Below are 20524 nucleotides of genomic sequence, written 5' to 3'. Positions count from 1 at the left end.
TTATTATATGACGTACCTGTATTAGACTAGAAATAAAAACCTAAACTGGGACATATCTCTCTACATTATTCAGGAGTACTGCATGATTCAGTACTAGTTATTGGGTGCCAAATTTGTATCCAGTACTTGGCTAAAGTATTAGAAATATAAGGGAATTTTTATTCTGTTAACAAAGAATCTAACCTTTACCTTCTTCCCTATTTAACTGCCTAAAATTAAACTTTTTCATTATCAAAGTACCTGGACCATAGAATGAATCCAAGGAGTTAAAGTGGTTGAAACTGAATTTTATCAGTGTTGTTACATGTTAGAAGTTCCAGAGGATCTTGGAATTAATTGCCTAAAACAGTTGTTTAAGCTTACATTGTACCCTATTTTTACAAAAACTAAAAGTTAGGCTGTCCACGAATTGATGTCAGTGTTTCCCACACTTAACATATCTCTCTGATTCTCTGAACTCTTTAGAGACTCATCTATGTGGTATTGATTTGGATATCATGTCAGCTGGAAATTAAATTGAAGCAAGCTAAAATATGGCATGATTTTGAGAGTTTAAGAGAATTCATTTGATTGGGACTCTAGGAACATTCTTTTAGTGGTTCAGGATTGTGACATTAGACTCCTCCAGAAAGAATTATCTAATATAATTCTTACCTCTGAAATAATAATACATTATGTAAACTCCACTTAAGGGTTTTCAGCTTTTATAATCAACCTATAGTTAGAAAACAATGCTTAAAGATGTAATAAGCCATAACACTGTTGAAGTTAAAATATGTTTTAGAAAGTTGATGCAGGGGCACCTGGGTGGCTCAGTTGGTTAAGCATCTGCCTTCGGCTCAGGTCATGATCCCGGTGGCCTGGAATTGAGCCCCACGTCGGGCTCCCTGCTCAGCAAGGAGCCTGCTTCTCCCTCTCCCTCTGCCTGCCTATCTGCCTACTTGTGATTTCTCTCTCTCTCTCTGTCAAATAAATAAAATCTTAAAAAAAAAAAAGTGATGGGGAAGAGGAGAGAGAAGGAAGTGGTCAAGTGATAAGGTTCATAAAACAAAATGTAGAAGGTTTAAGTGTGTTAAAGTTACGAAGTTAATTAGTAAAACTAACATTAACACAACCAATAACTGGTTGGAGAGAAAAGAACAAGAATGGGGTGATGTAAATGAGCAATTTCTGATTTTTCATAATGGAGGTAACTGATACTGTTTATAATGAATAAATTAAGAAATAGTAGAAACATTAGCATTATGAAGGAAATGAGGAAAACTAAGTTTTAAAAAATGGTTAGAAATAAGCACAACTTGTAGAGTTTTGGGGGCGGGAGAGTATTCTTTGCTATTACAACCTTTCCACAGTGTTTGATCTTTTAACATGCATATATATTACTTTGATGAAAAGAAAGGGGGAAAAAGTTAAATATGAACAGGCCTAATGCATAATTTTACTACTAAATGAAATTGAATGGTTGATTTAGGAATTAAATTTTTCCTGTTTGTTTTTTTTAGGGCTTTTACCTTTACAGTCATCATCCTTTTATGGCAGCAGAACTGGATCTAAGGACTACTCCTCTGGTAGCACTAACTTAGATAGGTATGTGTTGGTTATATACCTTGTGAAGGACTTGAAGTGCTCTCTTCTTGAGAATATTGAATTGAAGGGGTAGGCTGTCCATTATGCTCTAAGTGAATAATTTAAAATAACAAAATTGATCAGAATCATAGACTCGTGACATTTTAGTAATCTGGAAATGTTTTAATTTTCAGATGCCTTTTTTTTTTTTTTTTTTTTTTTTTTTTTTATTACACTTTTCAGCAAATGTATAAACTGAGGTCTAAGGAGATTTGTACTGAGGCCACAGGTTGTGACTGGCAATGTGATCAGATTCTAGAGCAGTGTGTTTTCCATCATGCCAAGCGATGAACATACTAAGATCTCTCCTGAGACATTTTTAAATTGCCTTTGTTGCCTGTGTATTTGTTAAGCTACTACCAAAAGTTAAGACATTTTCTTTAAAAAAAAAAACAAGCTGTACACAAATTGTACAATTAGTATATTTTACTGAAAAAGGCTACTCAGAAATTTAATTGCTGATCCTGTAGATAGAGATTAAATTTTTTTTGAGATTTATTGAATATAAATATAGGAGACAACTGCTGAGTACTTGTGAAGAAGGCATGATCTTGGAATGTAGCCTGGAGGGGCAGTGGTAAATGTAAAAAGGTGAGAGTAATGGTGGTGTATAATAGATATACTATATAATGACCTCTGGATACTTTGTTTTTTAGTAGAATTTAATTCTAAGTGGTAAAAAAATCCTGATTATTTTATAAAATGAGGTGAAGTAAAGAATTTGATACTGTATTTTTAGGTCTATTCAGCCTTGAGTGGTATTTCACTTTAGAACTGCAATGGTAACTAAGTTATTTGAATTTAAGAGACGGATCTGCTTATTAGAAGAATCTTAAAGGAATCCCAAGTTTTTACAAAAACCTAAATTTAGTTTGCAAATAATTAAACATAGTACAAATTTCTTCTCAAAATAATAGAATTCACTGCACATCAGAATGGCTAAGGAAAATAAATTTTTTTAATGCAAAGCTTAGTTCAAAGATGAAGTGAAAATTTCCAAATCAGTGAGAAAAAAACTGATATTGAGTAAAAGCTGAAGTCATAGGGCACATGGAAAACACAGACTAGAGTCAAGTATTTAGAAAACCAGCATGAGATTGGAAACTGAACATGACTCCAGGCCAGAATTTGGTTTCTTAAATGAAGCTACATATCTAGAACTGCTCTCTCTGCTAATAAACCAAGGCAAAACACTTCTGTAGAACTACTTGGGTTTGGAACCATAAATGTGCTGCTTGCCTGATGCTCCCTGAGCAGAGTGCAAATACACAGAAATGGGAATTTCAGTGACTGGCATCACCAGCATAGGGACAGGAATTCTGAACCTCTAATGTAAAGTCCCATGCAGATTAGAGGTCCCCACTGAGGCAACTACTGAACAAGTCAAGAATGCTTGATTGTGGAATGCAACACAGAGAGAAGGTGGTAAATGTGAAATGAAATGAGACTTATGTTGCACTCCATGGTCTCTCCTCCATGTCTCTTTTTTTTCTTAAGATTTGTTTATTTTAGAGAAAGCATGTGAGTGGGGGGAGGGGCAGAGGGAGAGAGAGACTCTTAAGCAGATTCACCACCAAGCACAGAGCTGGATGTAGGGCTCGATCTCACAACCCTGAGATGATACCTGAGCCGAAACCAAGAGTCAGAGGCTTAACCAACTAAGCCACCCAGGCACCCCCATCCTCCATGTCTTAATAGCATTTTGGAGAAAATAAGACCAAGGAAAATAAAGACAAGGAATTTGTCAGAGAAATAATGGATGAAAATGATGAAAGTCCACACAGTGAAAAGCTTCAACAAATGCCAAACAGCAGATACTTAAAAAAAAAAAAAAAATCCACATTGTAGATAAAATTTTAAAAGCTACTTGAAGGAAAATATATCACTTATAAAAAGAAAAGAGATCGACTTTAGCAACAACAGAAACAAGACACTGGAGTAACAGCATCAAAGAATTCTATACCCAGCTAAATTATAATTCAAGAGTGCAGACAAATAATGCTGTTTTTAGATACAGAGACAATTTATTCTGCAAGAAGCAAACTGAACAAAGGAAGGAATGAAAATATCAGTGAGTAAAAAAAATTATAAAAGCATATTTGAAAATCTAAATACTTTTAAAATTCTTTTGTATAATAAGTGCATATGGTAGAAACTTCAGAAGTTACAGGGTGCATACAGTGGAAAGTAAATCTCGCTTTCTTTTCTAATTCCTAGTTGTTTATTTTTCAAGAGGCAACTGTTATTAATATCCATTAAAGATTATTTTATGCATCTAAATAGTTTGATAGTTTTTATAAAATGAGACTACAATATGCTTGAAAGCAAAAAAATTAATAAAAATTAGACAATAAGAAATATAGGAGTGGGGAAGAGTATAGGGAAATTAAAACATTTTAAGTTACTTTTGAGAACTTCAGTTACACATATTAAAAAGTTAAAGGTGACTTCCACTTCTGGCCAAGATGGAGTAAGAGAGACCACATTTGCCCTCCTTCATGAAACAACTGAGGACCTGGACAAAATACATGAAATATTATGGGTCTCATGACATTGGACATGAGGCAGTGAAGGACAGTGATCCATGAGAGATGGGAAACAAATGAAATTAGCCTGTTGACTGCCCCACCTTGCTTCCTGGAGAAAGTTCCCAGGCTGCCACACAAGGAGGGGGAACCAAGCAGAGCCCTGTGCTCTCCCTGAGTTGAGGAAATGGAGCTGGGAGTCCTGGGAAGCCAAGGCATCTGGAATTCACAGAACAGAGACCGGAGGGGATAACTGCACAGAGAAAGAACTGCAGAGGGTCCCCCTTGAGTATTCAGTTGACTGCTGATCAACTTACGCAGGTGAGTAAACTAGCCAAGGCCTGGGAAGGAAGCACCCACAGGATCTAAGGGAATAATACTTGGAGTTCACATAAAGCCAGACATGTTCCTGTTCCTTTTTTTTTTTTTTTAAAGTTTTATTTATTTATTTGAGAGAGAGAATGAGAGACAGAGAGTACAAGAGGGAAGAGGGTCAGAGGGAGAAGCAGACTCCCTGCTGAGCAGGGAGCCCGACGCAGGACTCGATCCCGGGACTCCAGGATCATGACCTGAGCCGAAGGCAGTCGCTTAACCAACTGAGCCACCCAGGCGCCCCATGTTCCTGTTCCTGATAGCAGGAGTTTGCATGCTAAGAAAGGTTTTGCCTCATTAACAAGGAAATCTATCCCTGGACTAATTGCTGCTCTGTTCCCACGTAACAAACCTTAAAAGCAAGAACTCAGATCATACTGTTTCCAGGTAACCTAACCACATCTCAGAGCAAAATTCCGGAATGTTTATAGAAATCAAAAATATCTGGCACCCAATAAGACAAAATTCTCAATGTCTGGCATCCAAGAAAATATACTAGGCAGACAAACAAGCAGAAAAATACAACTCATATGGAGGAGAAAAATTAATAAATACTCAGAAATGACACAGGTGATAGAATTAGTACATGGATATTAAAAGTTACTAGTCCCCCCCCCCCAAAAAAGGTTACTAGTCCAGATCAGTCATGATGTTAAATACAATATGTTCCAGTTAAAGAGAGAAAGACTGGATTTTAAAGGAAGAAAAATAATAATCTGTATGCTATTTAAAAGAAACAACTATAACATAAAGATGAAGAAAGGTTGAAAGCAGAAGGATGGAAGCAAATATACCTTGCACTGTTCAAACTACAGTGTTTAGTAGTGCACAGTAAGAGATACAACTAATAGGAAGCTAATGATAAATTTTAGGGTAGGGGCACCTGGCTGGTTCAGTCAGTAGAGCATGTGACCCTTAATCTTGGAGTTGAGTTCCAGACCTGCATTGAGTGTAGAGATTACTTGCAAATAAAATCTTAAAAAAAGAAAGTGTAAGCAGATTAAAGACCTAAATAGGAGGAAAATGAGAATTAAAACTTTTAGGAGAGGGGCGCCTGGGTGGCTCAGTCGGTTAAGCGTCTATGTTTGGCTCAGGTCATGATCTCAGGGTCCTGGAATTGAGTCCCACATCAGGCTCCCTGCCTGCTTCACCCTCTCCCTCTCCCTCTGCTGCTCCCCCTGCTTGTGCTCTCTCTCTGTCAAATAAATAAATAAAATCTTAAAAAAAAAACTTGAAGGAGAAAATAAAATACTTCTGTGACCTTACATTACAGAATTACAGAATTTTTTTTTTTAAGATTTTATTTATTTATTTGACACAGAGAGAGAGATAGCGAGAGCAGGAACACAAGCAGGGGGAGTGGGAGAGGGAGAAGCAGGCTTCCCGCTGAGCAGGGAGCCTGATGCGGGGCTCGATCCCAGGACCCTGGGATCATGACCTGAGCTGAAGGCAGACACTTAACGACTGACTGAGCCACCCAGGCGCCCAGAATTAATTCTTAAGACACAAAAATGGAAACCATAGGGCAGTGTGGCCAGGCAGCCCAGCTTCTCAAAGGCTCTTGTTGCACTGTGGCCTGCCACCAGGATGCTCAAGAGGGAGGTCAACTCCGTGGTCTGGGGTGTGGGGAGGCAGTGAAGGAGGAGAAACCTGCTCCTGCATAAGTAGAAGTGAAGCCAAAAAAGGCAGCAGAAAAGGATAAATCTTCAGACAAAAAAAGTGCAAACAAAGGGGGAAAGAGGGAACAAAGGGAAAACAGGCTAAAGTGGCTAACCAGGAAAGACGTACTTGCAGAAAACAGAAACTGGGGCACTTGGGTGGCTCAGTTGGCTAAGCATCTGCCTTTGGCTCGAGTTGTGATCCCAGTGTTCTGGGATCGAGCCCCATGTTGGGCTCCCTGCTCAGTGGGGATCCTCCTTCTCCCTCTCCCTCTGCAGCTCCCCCTGCTTGGGCTCTCTTTCTCTGTCAAATAAATAAATAAAAGCTTTTAAAAAAAGAAAGAAAATGGAGAAGCTAAAAATTAGAAGAGTCCAGCCTCAGATGAAGCAGGAGAGAAAGAAGCCACATCTGAGTAATATCATAAACCATGTCTTATCTGTGGTCCCTGTCTCCCTTCTTGTATAATCTGCAGGAATATTTTTATCAACTATTTTATAAATGCAAGTTTTTTAGTAGCTCTAGAAACATTTTTTTTAAAGATTTTATTTATTCATTTGAGAGAGTGAGAATGAGAGAGAGCACATGAGAGGGGGGAGGGTCAGAGGGAGAAGCAGACTCTCTGCTGAGCAGGGAGTCCGATGCAGGACTCGATCCTGGGACTCCAGGATCATGACCTGAGCCGAAGGCAGTCACTTAACCAACTGAGCCACCCAGGCACCCCTAGAAACATTTTTAAGGAGGGAATCCCACCTCATCCCATTTTTTAAGGGTAAATTTTTTTTTTAAGAGGTTAAATTATTTGCTGATTGTTTCTTGGTACAAGCAGAAAGTAGTAGGATATCGAATATGGGAGGCTTTGATTGTCTTGGGTGTCAGCTTAACATTCCATAGATGGGGTAGTTTTTCTAACCTATAATACCAAGCATACTAAGTGGCAGTTTGGAGTCAATCATTCATTTAATAGGTCATGAACATTTTAAATTACTTCTTTCCCCATGTTGTTTTTGGTAGAATTGTTTCGTAAAGAAAACCACTCCTTGATCTTGGCTCCCCCGTCAGAATTTTGTACACTCTGTAACATCTTGGCAGTCCAGTTTTCCTAGTAACTTTGATAATGTGCTGTGCAAGATTGAAAATTTGAGTATGTAGTGTATATGATACTTTGAATTAATGGGACTTAACAGTGTAACAGCATATCAACATTTGAAGATAATTGGTACTTGATAAGAAAAATTATCATTATCAGTTATCATAAATTGGTACTTAAGGAAAATTTGCCTTCAAATTTTAAGCTGGAAGGTCACTGGAAGACGTTTTATTTTTTTTAAAGATTTTATTTATTTATTTGACAGACACAGAGAGGGAACACAAGCAGGGGGCGTGGGAGAGGGAGAAGCAGGCCTCCCGCAGAGCAGGGAGCCCAACGTGGGGCTCAATCCCAGAACCCTGGGATGATGACCCGAGCCACCCACGCGCCCCGCTGGAAGACGTTTTAGAAAAGAATTAAAACTGCATGATTTTTTAGATTTTTGGCACATACACTAATGTGTGCAAATTGAAATATCTACTCATCCTCAGAACAACCAATAAAAACTGAATTGTGAAAGAAAAAATTAAAACCATAAAAGGTTGATAAAGACTATGTAAAAATTTAAAACTTAGAACATATACAGGGCTACTGAGTGGCTTAGTCGATTAAGCGTCTGCCTTTGGCTCAGGTCATGATCCTGGGATCCTGGGATCAAGCCCCGTGTCGGGCTCCCTGCTCAGCAAGGGAGCCTGCTTCTCCCTCTCCCTCTGCCTCCCCCTCCCCCCACTTGTGCTCTCTCTCTTTCTCTCTGTCAAATAAATAAATAAAATCTTTAAATTAAAAAAAAAACTTAGAACATATAATAGACAAAGGATTAGAACATGAAATATAGGAAAAACTGCAAATCATTAAGAACCCAGTATAAAACCAAGGGTACACAAAAGCAGTTCAGAGAAGAGCAATTGTAAAAATATGTTCAACTTCAGTAGTAATCAGGAAGATGCAAAATAGAACAACAGTGAGATCAGTTTCCCTCAATGTAATGGAGACCATGTGAAGAAATGGAAATTCACTGTTAGTGGAAATAGAAATTGGTACATCCTTTTTGAAAAATCACAAGGTCTCAGAAAATTAAAAATTAAAAATGCTTATTCTTAACATTTTCACTTCTAAGCATATAAACTAAAGGAAGTTCTCCTGGAGATTATGTAAAAGAATATTTGTTGTGTCATTATTTGTAATAGTGGAAAAAGTTAACTGCCTAAATGTTAACTGATGTATCATATCCATTAAGTGAATAAAAGTAAATAGCAAAGTAAAACTATTATTATAGTTTTTTTCAAGTCATTAGTAATTATAGGTTAAGTAGGTATAGTACCATATGCCTCTTCAGCTGTCTGTTGACAGACTTGCTAATTTACCCTTGGGGAATTTTTCCCCAGGTGATCATTATTATTGATATTTCCTCAAGTTTAGGATTTTTTTTTTTTCAGACATTGACTTCTCTGAATCTGCTAGGGGAAAAAATAGCATGCAAAATTGTTTTGCTTATGCACTATCTATTCTTTTTTATAGGACCAATGTTTCAAGCCAAACTCCCTCTGCCAAAAGAAGTTTGGGATTTCTTCCTCAACCAGCTCCTCTTTCTGTTAAAAAACTGAGGTGTAACCAGGATTACACTGGCTGGAACAAACCAAGAGTGCCCCTTTCCTCTCACCAACAGCAGCAACTTCAGGGGTAGGTAAATTCTTTATAGTTTACTTTCTTTTTATAAAGTCATTGACTGAAGCATATTTTGCTTGATGTCAAAAAAATGATGAAAAGGGTCATATTAATTATAGTTCTCAAATATGTACTCACTTATTAAAGATTTGTCACATCCATAAATAATGGTAACTCCATTATCTAGTCTCCAGTTTTTGAACTTTGAAAAAAATACGTGTATATAACATAATCGTAAAGTAGAAAATGCATATTCTCCAATCACATATACTTCATCATTACTCCTGAGATACTTTAACATTATTTTATGTATATCCTCCCCATCCCCTTCATGCTTATATTTTTATTAAACACATAAAAAGATCACAGTATAATAACAAATAATAATAGTAGCAATCTTACCTGAAGTGTTTGTTACATGCCAAATACTGTGTGCTGCGTGCTTAAATAGATTTTTTTCTTTAAATCCTCACAGCCCCTCTGTGAGCTAGATGCCTCAAAAATCTGCATTTACAAATGAAGTAACCAAGGCTTAAAGAAGTTAATTAACTTTCTCAAGGTGATATAGTCAGTGGTACAGCAGTAGTAAATCTAGTCAGTTGGACTTCATGTGCATTCTTTTTTTTTTTTTTTTTGAAGATTTTGTTTTTAAAGAGAGAGGGAGAGTGGGCATGCATGAGCAGGGAGAGGAGCAGAGGGAAAGGGAGAGAAGGGGAGAGAGGGAATCTCAAACTGATTCCATGCTGAGCACAGAGCCTGATGCAGGGCTCGATCTCATGACCCTGAGATCATGACCTGAGCCAAAATCAAGACCCGAATGTTCAACCGACTGAGCCACCCAGGCTCCCCTCCACTTGCATTCTTAACCACTGTGCTCTATTCTCTGTTCCCTGATGTTTTCACTCCATATTGATCATGGGCTTTCTCATGTGTTAATATATAACCTTCAACCATGTTAGTATGCATTTAGATTTCCCTTTTTTCCCATTACAATCCAGGCTAGGATGAACATTCTCATATACATATCTTTTTAAAATTTATTGGAAGTTTTCTATAGGATAAATTATTGGAAGTGTATTTTCATTAAGATTAAAGGAAGGCACTTTGAAATGTTTTATTACTATTACCAAATTGCTCTCCTCAAACTGCCAGCTTGTTTTCAGTGTCAGATTACTGTTTTTGTACCAGCTTAAGGTTATCTTTTTACTTCAATGAGTGGCATCTCCCAATTTGGCTTATCCATTGTAATATATATGTTTCATTTCTTAGCAGATAATAACATAAAATATGCAGTGAAGGTATTTCACTTTTTCTGTTTACCTGTTCCTTTTCACTGAGCTTTTTTTTTTCTTTTTTAAGAGAGAGTAAGTGTGTGCACGTGCAAGCAGTGGGGAGAGGAGAATCATAAGCAGGCTCCATGCCCAGCATGAAGCCTGATACAAAGCTCAATCTCACGACCCTGAGATCTTCACCTGAGCAGAAATCAAGAGTCAAATGCTTAACCAGCTGAGCCATCCAGGCGCCCCAATAGACAAAATGTTTAAACTGCAGGGAGAAAAAGAGTTGTAAAATAATAGCTGAAGATCATCAGTACTCCACTTTCAATAATGGATAGAATATATAGACAGAAAAATCAGTAAGAAAATATAGGATTTGACCAACACTATAAACTGCCTAAATCTTACGGATGTATATAGAACACTCCACCCAGCAACAACATAATACACATTCTTCTCAAATGCACATGAAACATTCTCCAGGAGAGACCATATGTTAGGCCACAAAGTAAGTCTTAATTTTAAAGGTTTGAAATCATCTAAAGTATCTTTTTTTTTTAAAGATTTTATTTATTTGAGAGAGCGAGAAAGAGAGAGAGAGCACACGAGAGGGGGGAGGGTCAGAGGGAGAAGCAGACTCCCCGCCTAGCAGGGAGCCCGATGTGGAACTCGATCCCAGGCCTCCAGGATCATGACCTGAGCTGAAGGCAGTCACTTAACCAGCTGAGCCACACAGGCGCCCTAAAGTATCTTCTTGAAACACAATAAAATGAAGCTGGAAATCAGTTATAGATGGAAAAATGGAAATATGTAAAAATTAAATAACACACTCTTAACCAGTAATGTCAAAGAAGAAATCACAAGAGAAATTTAAAAATACTTAAAGATGAATGAAAGCTTTAGCAGCCTACCAGAATTGAGGGGTGCAGCAAAAGCAGTGCTCAGAGGGAAATCTATAGCAGTAAACGTCTACATTAAAAAAGAAATGTTGGTGAGGCTGTGAAGAAGTTGGAACCCTTGGACTTTGCTGGTGGGAATGTAAAATGGTGCAGCTGCTATGGAAAATAGTATAGCAGTTCCTCAAAGAATTAAAAGTAGAATTACCATAAGATCCAGCAAGTCTGTTTCTGGGTATATATCCAAAAGAATTGAGAGCAGTGACTTGAACAGATGTTTATACACCCATGTTTCACCTAAAAGTGCAAGCAGCCCATGTGTCCAATGGTAGATAAACCAAATGTGTTTTAGACATATAATGGAATACTGTTTAACTTTAAATAGGAAAGAAATTCTGACACATGCTACAATGTGGATGAACCTTGAAGACATGCTAAGTGAAATAAGCTGGTCACCAAAGGACAAACACTGTATGATTTCACTTATATGAATTACCTAGAATAGTCAGATTCATAGAGTCAGAAAGTAGAATGGTGATTGCCAAGGAGAGGGCAGTAGGGAATTATTGTTAAATGGGTACAGAGTTTCAGTTCCAGAAAATGAAAAAATTCTGGAGGTTGATAGTGGTGTTAGTTGTACAACATTGTGAATGTACTTAATGCGTCTGAAACTGTGCACCTTAAAATGGTTAAATAGTGGAGCTCCTGGCTGGCTGATTTGGTAGGGCATGCATGTGACTCGTGATTTCTGGGTTGTGAGTTTGAACCCTGCATTCGGCATAGAGTTTGCTTAAAAAAATCTTTATAAAAATGGTTAAATGGTAAACTTTATGTGTATTTTATCATGATTTTAAAAAAAAATGACCTCAAATCAATAACCTGACTATACCTTAAGGAAGTAGAACAAGAAGAGCAAACTAAACCCAAAAGCTAGCAGAAGGAAGATTAGAGATAAATAAAATAGAGACTAGAAATACAAGAGAAATACAAAATCAACAAAACCAAAAGTTGATTCTTTGAAAAGATCAACAAAATCAACAAACCTATTATCTAAACTGATAAAAAGAGAAGACTCACATAACTAAAATCAGAAACACAAGTGAGTGTATTACTGCCAACCTTACCAAAATAAAAAAGATTTTAAGACAATACTGTGATTTTACCACCAAAATTAGATAACTAGATGAAATGGGCAGATTTCTAGAAACAAGGAAGAATTGTGCAGCTCTGAAAAAGAAAGTGTAAAAAGTTGAAGAAGCAGTATGTGAACTCAAAGCCAAAATGAGATACCATTTTTTACACCCACTAAGGTGGCTATAATTTTAAAAAAGAAACCTGAAAATAACAGAGTGTGTGTTAATTTAAAAAAAACAAGTCACTAAAGAGTATACACTGTATAGCATTCCATCTTTTGTTTTTTATGAAAAAGAAATAAAATACACGTTTGATTATATGTATACATAAACTTTCAAATATATAAAATGGAATATGTAAAATGTTTTAAATATTTTATGTTTTAAATTAGAGTATACACAATATTTAAATCTAAAATTTTATGTATTACATAAAATATATAGATACTTCACTTTTTATATTTTAAGTTGCTGTGTCTTCAAGTTCACTGGTATTTTCTTCAGTGTCTAATCTGGTAATCTCTAATATTTTCATCTATTGTGTTTTCCATCTCAAATTAATTTGGGGGTCTTTTATATCTTCTGTTTCTTTCCTCTTAGGTTTATGATTTTCTTTGCACCTGTGATCACATGAGGCATATTTATAATAGCTGTTTTAATATCTGCAATTGGGTTTGATTATTCTGAGACTTGTGTTTATTAAACTCTTTGGTGTCAAATCTAGAGTGGACTTTATTCTAAGACTAACTTAATTCCTTTTCTAAAGCACAGCTCCTCTGGGATTTCTAGTAATATCCTATGAGTTCACCTAGGTCTCTCCACTATGGTGGGAACTCAATCAATTTTGGGTCCTGCATGAGCTCTGGGAATTATTCTGTTAATAGCTCCCCAGTAATCATTCTTTTCCTTGAAGTTCTTGCCTGGTGTCTTGAGGTTTTACCCTAAGCATGCACAGGTTGGTATTCAGCCAAATACCGAACAGACTGTGCATATAATGGTAAAGCATATAGTACAAAAGATTAACAGTTGGTAAATATGGATAAAGAATATTCTTGTGCAGCTTTTTTGAGAGTTTGGGAATATTTTCAAATACAAGTGTTTTAAAAATATGTGCTTTAGAAAAACGTTTAGCAGTACCCACTAAACCTAAACACATATATCCTATGACCCAGCAGTTCTGCTTCTAGGCATATACTTAAAAGAAGTGAGTTAAGTTATATCTCAATGAAAAAATTAAAATTATAAATAAGAACAAATAGCTCTTTGGATAAGTCTCCAGTTATTTTTAGCATTCATTTGAAAATGTATAATTTTCCTTGTTACAATCTTAAAATGCAGTGGTTCTCAAAGTATGGTCCCCAGACCAACAGCATCAGCATGAACTGGAATCTTGTTAGAAATGCACAGTTTTGCCCCCCCTCTGTCTAGATCTACAGTTTCTAGTTGTGGCCCAGCAATATGTATTTGAACAAGCCCTCCATGTGATTGTGATTGTGATGCGTGCTATACTGGAGAACTCCCTACTTAAATGAACATATGTCAGGAACTACTGTTGTCTTCAAAAGTACTATTTTTTTCATTTTCAGCTTCTCCAATTTGGGAAATACCTGCTATATGAATGCTATTTTACAGTCTCTGTTTTCACTTCAATCATTTGCAAATGACTTGCTTAAGCAAGGTATCCCATGGAAGAAAATTCCACTCAATGCACTTATCAGGTAATTGTTAGATACTAAGTAACCTTTTACCCTATTGATTATAGAATAGGGTTTTAGGCACTTAAACTTTTATGTGTCATTGTTAACAGTCTTTAAAATATCATGCTAACCAGACTTTTGTAAAATGTCACTAAACTTCTCTTGTTTTAACAGACGCTTTGCACACTTGCTTGTTAAAAAAGATATCTGTAATTCAGAGACCAAAAAAGATTTACTCAAGAAGGTTAAAAATGCCATTTCAGCTACGGCAGAGAGATTCTCTGGTTATATGCAGAATGTGAGTACTAATTGTTTTTAAACATTTTAGAGATGAGGGAAGTTGAAATGATTTCAGTGTATTATCTAATTTCTCTTTTAAAATGAGATGTGTGTACATATGTTCATCACAAGTTGAAAAACCTGAGGACTTATGGTAAGGTTTAATATGACCCTTCTGTGTATTTTATCATATTTGAAAAATACAGATATAATTTGCCATTGTAGGAACTTGGGCTGTTTTAGCTACAAAGGCTATCTTAGAAAAAATACTTTATCTTAAAGGAGTGATTCATTCATTCATGCTAATCCAACTGGTAGTTAAAAATATAAAATCTGTCGTTCTTTTTTAAAGAATTTTCTTTAAATTCAATTTAGTTAACATAGTGTGTACATAATAACACACTATATATTACATGTGTAATACAACATACAACACTATACAATAATATAGTGCATTATTAGTTTCAGAGGTAGAATTTAGCGATTCATCAGTTGCAGTGTCATTTGTTCTTATTCACAAAATATGTACCGCCAAATTGTTAGAGTAAATCTGACCTTTTTCACTTATGGTACTGACCTCCGAGTGCTTTAGTTGTATAAATCACAGTGTTAGCAAGCTATCATTGTGGTAGGAAAGGTTTTGATCTTATGATTAAAGATATTGTGCCTTCTTAGGATGCTCATGAATTTTTAAGTCAATGCTTAGACCAGCTGAAAGAGGACATGGAAAAGTTAAATAAAACTTGGAAGACCGAACCTGTTCCTGGAGAAGAAAATTCATCAGATATTTCAGCCACAAGGGTGTACACTTGCCCTGTTATTACTAACTTGGAGTTTGAAGTTCAACACTCCATCATCTGTAAAGCGTAAGTAGCCTCTAAGAAAACTCTTTGCCCTTTTAATTCTTTATGGGAGGTGATTAAAATTCTTCTAGAAGGTTTTAATTCTTATTTTCCTTTCTATGTCCTAAGGACACAGAAATGCGTAGATTCTACCAAACATCTCTTTTCAAAGTATCTTTATCTTCTATGAATATGCTTTGTAGGGTGAGAACTAAGAACTCGACTATTTTGTCATGTGCTGTAGTGCTGACTAAACACTTAATTTCGCTCTACAAGTTTGTTTTTGTGGGGTTTTCTTTTATTCTCTATGTGGAATATTGAGTACTTTCGGAATACTTTTTCTTCTCTTTTTCCCTGAAAAGACTCCCTCCTATTGCTTATTTTATTAAACCAAATTGTTTTTATTAAAAATGGGGTTTTTTTTACGGGATCAAAATTTGAATCATTTTTAACTTTTGCAGTGCTTTTTAACCATGTTTATATTGATTATTCAGGCTTACTTTCTACATTTAGGTAATTTCCATGCTCATTACCAAGACTTCTTTCTGTACCATGCATTTCACATCAAAAGGTTCTATTTTGAGGGGCGCCTGGGTGGCTCAATCGTTAAGCATCTGCCTTCGGCTCAGGTCATAATCCCAGGGTCCTGGGATCGAGCCCCGCATCGGGCTCCCTGCTTGGCGGGAAGCCTGCTTCTCCCTCTCCCACTCCCCCTGCTTGTGTTCCCTCTCTCACTGTCTCCGTCAGATAAATAAAATCTTTTAAAAAAAAAGTTTCTATTTTGATTACTCTTTCAGTTATCGATAGTACATCTCTGCATATGTTTTTTCAGAGAGAGTAGAATTTTTCTGTATAAGAAAGAATTGTGTTGCTTTCACACAGGAGTTAATACAGAATTATTGAATCACACATTGCCTTTCCCCCTTAGTATCTTACATATACTGTCCCATCATGTCTTCTTTGTGCCATTTGAGAGAAACCTGACTTTGTGGGTAATCTTTTTCTTCCTGAAAATCTGTGGTATTCTTTATTTTTGAAATTCACATTTTCACAAGTTTGCATCTAAGTATTTTGTTTAATTTTGCCTTTAACATGATGGAGCTTTCTCATCTGAAAGATTTGGGATTTTCTTCCACTCAAGAAAACTATTCTGTAAATGTTACAGAATAGTTTGAAATTTTCTTTAGAAATACTCAAAACCCATATATTGGCTATCCATTTTGTCTTCCATATTTGTTTTTCTTAGACTGTTCATGAGGTCTCTCCCAGCTGTAACATTCCAATAATTGTGACTACAATTTTGAACATTCAAATGGACACTAGAAAGATAGTTTTGTGTCACTAGTGTGTGTGACATTTCTTGTCTTCATCATTTCTTCAGTCTTTTGTTTCCCCAGTAGATAAATTATTTTTACAAGAAAAAGTCCAGGTCTTATAAATACAGTCCATGTCCTTGTAAAAGCTGGAGAGCCCACCAGCCGTTAGTAATACGGTAGCCAGTTATCCTTTCCTTTCCTTCTAATGTACTTTCCCAACAGATTTGTTCAAGTTAGAGAAGCAAAGTTTTAATTGTTGTTATTTAATTGTGGGGGTGCCAACCAAATTTATCTTGATAGGAGAATTTCAATGGCCCCTGATAGAAATGGCTACAGGCAGCACAAGAAGCAAGAAGGCTGAGTCAAAGTAGTGGTTGGTACCCCACTTGCACGGCACCCAGATGTTGGGTGGACGTTGACGTGTGTGCACCATGCCTGAGGTGACATGTCTCCTGGGGTGTTAGATACACCGGGGCGGGGGGGCAGGCTGAGAGCGGCCCGACAGTGTGGCAAGTCTGGGAGGCAGCACGGCTCTGTGAGGCCATGGCAGCAGTGGCGCAACTACCTCCTTAAAGGCTTTGCTTTAGTTGCTTTATTAGCAATTTCTTTAAGACAATTCCTTAAACGCAAAGTAGTTTTTGGCTCAAGGAAGATACACCTCAAATCGTAATTTTCATTGTTTAGATTCTGTCTCATCTCACTGTAGGTTAGTTTGGCCAATTTGCCAAATGTACTTATTTTTGTAAACTGCTGTAGTTTAAATGGACTTGTTTTCAATGACATTATAAGGTATTTCAGTATAGTAATATATTATCGAATATGAAGAATTCTCCAAAGAACTTAAATTGTCTAAAACTAAGTACTTTTCTCCATAAAACCTTCTGCGGTCTTCCCTATCTCAGTAATAACAGTTCCATACTTATATTTATCAGCCCCAAAACATAGTGTATTTCTTAACTCTTCTCTTTATCTTGCATCCCTACATCTCATATGTCAGGAAATCCCTTCAGCTCTTTCTTCAGAGTATAACCAGAATCTGACCACTTGCCGCCATCTCATCAAAGCCACTATCATCTCTTGCCTGGATTGTTGGAATACCTTCTAAACTGGTCTCTGTGTTTATCCTGTCTCTCTCTAGTCTTTTTTAAACACAACCAAAGTGATCCGTCTAAAGTGGAAGTTAGTTCATGTTAGCCCTCTCCCCATAACCTATAAAAGCTGAAGTTCTTACTGTAATATGCAAAATCCCATATGATCTGTTCTTCAGCAGCCCCTCTTCCCCCAATTAACTCTGACTTCACCTCCTACCACTCTTTCCCCTTCCTCATTCTGTTCCTACCAAATTAGCTTCCTTGCTTTATTTATTTATTTTTTTAATGCCAGATTCTGGTACCTAAGGGCCTTTTTCACCTACTGTACCCTTTATCTCAAATTCTCTTTCTCCATATTCCCCTCCATATCTTTATGTAAAAGCTACTTGCTCAGTAAGGCATTTTCTAGGCATTTACCCTATTTAAATTCCAACCATCTACTCTGGTCTTTCACTATTTTTTTTTCCATTGGCACTTATCACTGTCACTTTAACATACCATACATATTACTTATGTTTTTTATTATCTTTTTCCTCCAATATAGCTTTGTGCAGGGAAGTATTTTATCTTGGGTTGGTTCATTACTGTAACCCCAGTGCTACTAGAACAGTTTCTGGCATATATCACCAAACAGTGATCCCTAAGAAATCGCCCAAATTTACCAGCTTAAAACAAGTTATTAATTCAGTTCCATAGGTCAGAAGTCTAGACAGGGTGTGGCCAAGTTCTCTGCTCATGGTATCAGAAGACTGAAATCAACGTATTGCTTATTCTCATCTGGATACCCCTCTACACTCATTAAAGTTGTGGGCAGAAATTAGTTCCTTATGATTGTAGTACTGAAGTCCCCCCATTTTCTTGCTGGCTGTTAGCTGCAACTACTCATTTCCTAAGGTCTGCCTGTAGTTTCATGCTATGTGGCTTCCATAGGCAGTTCACAGCAGTGCTATTTGTTTTCTTTCAGGTCAGCAGTACATGTCTGACTTTGAATCCCTGACTTCCTCTGTTTGAGACCTCTAGACTCAGATTTAAAGAGCTCAAGTGATTAAGTCGTGACCCACTCAGATAATCTGCTTTTTTATCAACTCAACATTAAGATTAGTAACATTAAATCGTATCTGCACAATCCCTTTGTCTTGTAAAGTAACATCATCATGGGAGTGAAAGCTCATCATGGTCACAAGTTCTCTTAAAGGGGATGGAATTATACAAAGGGTAAGGGTCATCTTAGAATTCTGCCTATTAGATAGAGGCACTCAAATATTTGTTGAATGAAGAATATATTTTTATGGTCTCCAGTCTTCAACTGTGGCAGTAGAGAACTGGGGCAGGGGATTGAATATTACTAAAAATGCTGCTGTGCAGAGAGAAGGAAAAACATCAACTAAAACTATTTAAAAGAAGTGAATTTGATTCCAGTTAAATAATGTTTTGATCTCTGAGCCCAGTTTTAAAAATTCTGTAGAGGGGCACCTGGGTGGCTCAGTTGTTAAGCGTCTGCCTTCGGCTCAGGTCATGATCCCAGGGTCCTGGGATGGAGCCCCGCATCGGGCTCCCTGCTCCGCGGGAAGCCTGCTTCTCCCTCTCCTACTCCCCCTGCTTGTGCTCTCTCTCTCGCTGTGTCTCTCTCTGTCAAATAAATAAATAAAATCTTTAAAAAAATTTTTTTAAATAAAAATTCTGTAGAAATATATCCAGTGATCAAAACAGTTCTACTAAACACCTAGAATTTTTTTTTTAAGATTTTATTTTAGAGAGAGTGCATGCGTGGGGAGGGGCAGAGGGAGAGGGAGAGAGAATCCCAAGCAGACTCTGCTGATCGTGGAGCCTGATTTGGGGATCTCACGACCCTGAGATCATGAGCTGAAACCAGGAGTCAGATGCTTAACCAGCTGAGCCACCCAGGCACCCCAAGAACACATAGCATTTTCATTTTATTTTATTTTTGGTGCAAAAAGGTATTTTTATTATTAAAGCACAGGGACAGGACCTGTGGGCAGAAAGAGTTGCTGAACACATAGAATTTTTAAAGCAGCATTGTTTATGTAGTCAAAAACTGGAAATAATTCAAATGCCCATCAGTCATAATATAGATAAATTGTGGCATGCTCAGAACAGGTTATTGTGAGCCAACAGTGAAGATGGACTATAGCCACATGCAGCAAGCATGTTTGAATCTCACAATCATGTCGAACAAAAGAGACTAAAGATATACTGTATGGTTCCATTTATATAAGGCTCAAAAATAAGCAATACTGACCTGTTGTGTTAGAAGTCAGGATAATAGTTACCTTTTGGGAGAAAGGGGTAGTGATTGGAAAGGGGCATGTGAGAGGGCTCCTACGGAGTTTATAATGTTTTATTTCTTGATTTGAGTGGTGTTAACTGATAATTCGTGAAACTGTACAACTTTGGTTCACTTTTCTATGTGTATGTTGTACTTTAGTTTTTAACTTCTGGGGCTTTTTTAAAAAAATAAAATTTAGCATTCTGATAAATACTTAAGTACTTGCAGTTGAGGTTTTACCTGTATTGATTTAATGAGGGTTAAAATACTCATGAGAAAAGTCTTACATTATCAACTCAGGCTAGTCTTTGTCAGTACCTGCTAAGTTCTGTGCCGGAACAGTGTTTCTGAAGTATATTTGTATTTATTTTATATTGCACAGTTAGACTTCTAAATGCTTCCATTTGTCTTCTTTTATTCTTACAGATGTGGAGAAATTATTCCCAAAAGAGAACAGTTTAATGACCTCTCCATTGACCTTCCTCGAAGGAAAAAGCCACTCCCTCCTCGTTCAATTCAAGATTCTCTTGATCTTTTCTTTAGGGTAAGCAACATTTTTGGTATTTTCACATAATTAAGTTTTATATATCATAGGTAATTGTATTCGAAATTGGTTTCTTTAAGGCAGAGTTTCAACAAAATTACATGAGAAAACAAAGATTTATAAATAACGTTTAATTTAAAAGCTTGATAAATCTAATTGTTAACTCAGAAGAAGACTATTGATTGGTTAAGTAGATTATACATTTAATTCAATAGCAGGTGTTTTAGA

At 36.7% G+C, this 20524-nt stretch overlaps 1 protein-coding gene across 6 annotated transcripts in view; it reads left to right on the top strand.

Moving 5' to 3' along the window:
* The window catches only part of USP37 (ubiquitin specific peptidase 37), an 81418-nt gene that overhangs the window by 27341 nt on the left and 33553 nt on the right, over positions 1 to 20524 (top strand). For 5 of the 6 annotated variants that reach the window (XM_027589829.2, XM_027589827.2, XM_027589830.2 and 2 more), the window contains 6 exons: positions 1503 to 1587; positions 8788 to 8949; positions 13827 to 13958; positions 14112 to 14235; positions 14892 to 15082; positions 20179 to 20296. In XM_027589829.2, coding sequence (XP_027445630.1) covers positions 1503 to 1587; positions 8788 to 8949; positions 13827 to 13958; positions 14112 to 14235; positions 14892 to 15082; positions 20179 to 20296 — 812 coding nt within the window. The remainder of the gene's footprint in view (positions 1 to 1502; positions 1588 to 8787; positions 8950 to 13826; positions 13959 to 14111; positions 14236 to 14891; positions 15083 to 20178; positions 20297 to 20524) is intronic. The other variant, XM_027589831.2, reaches the window with a different exon arrangement.

This window comes from Zalophus californianus, chromosome 3, assembly GCF_009762305.2.
Source record: "Zalophus californianus isolate mZalCal1 chromosome 3, mZalCal1.pri.v2, whole genome shotgun sequence".
NCBI lineage: Eukaryota > Metazoa > Chordata > Mammalia > Carnivora > Otariidae > Zalophus > Zalophus californianus.
The sequence above is the reverse complement of the archived record's forward strand: the minus strand, read 5'-3'. Positions and strand labels throughout refer to the sequence as shown.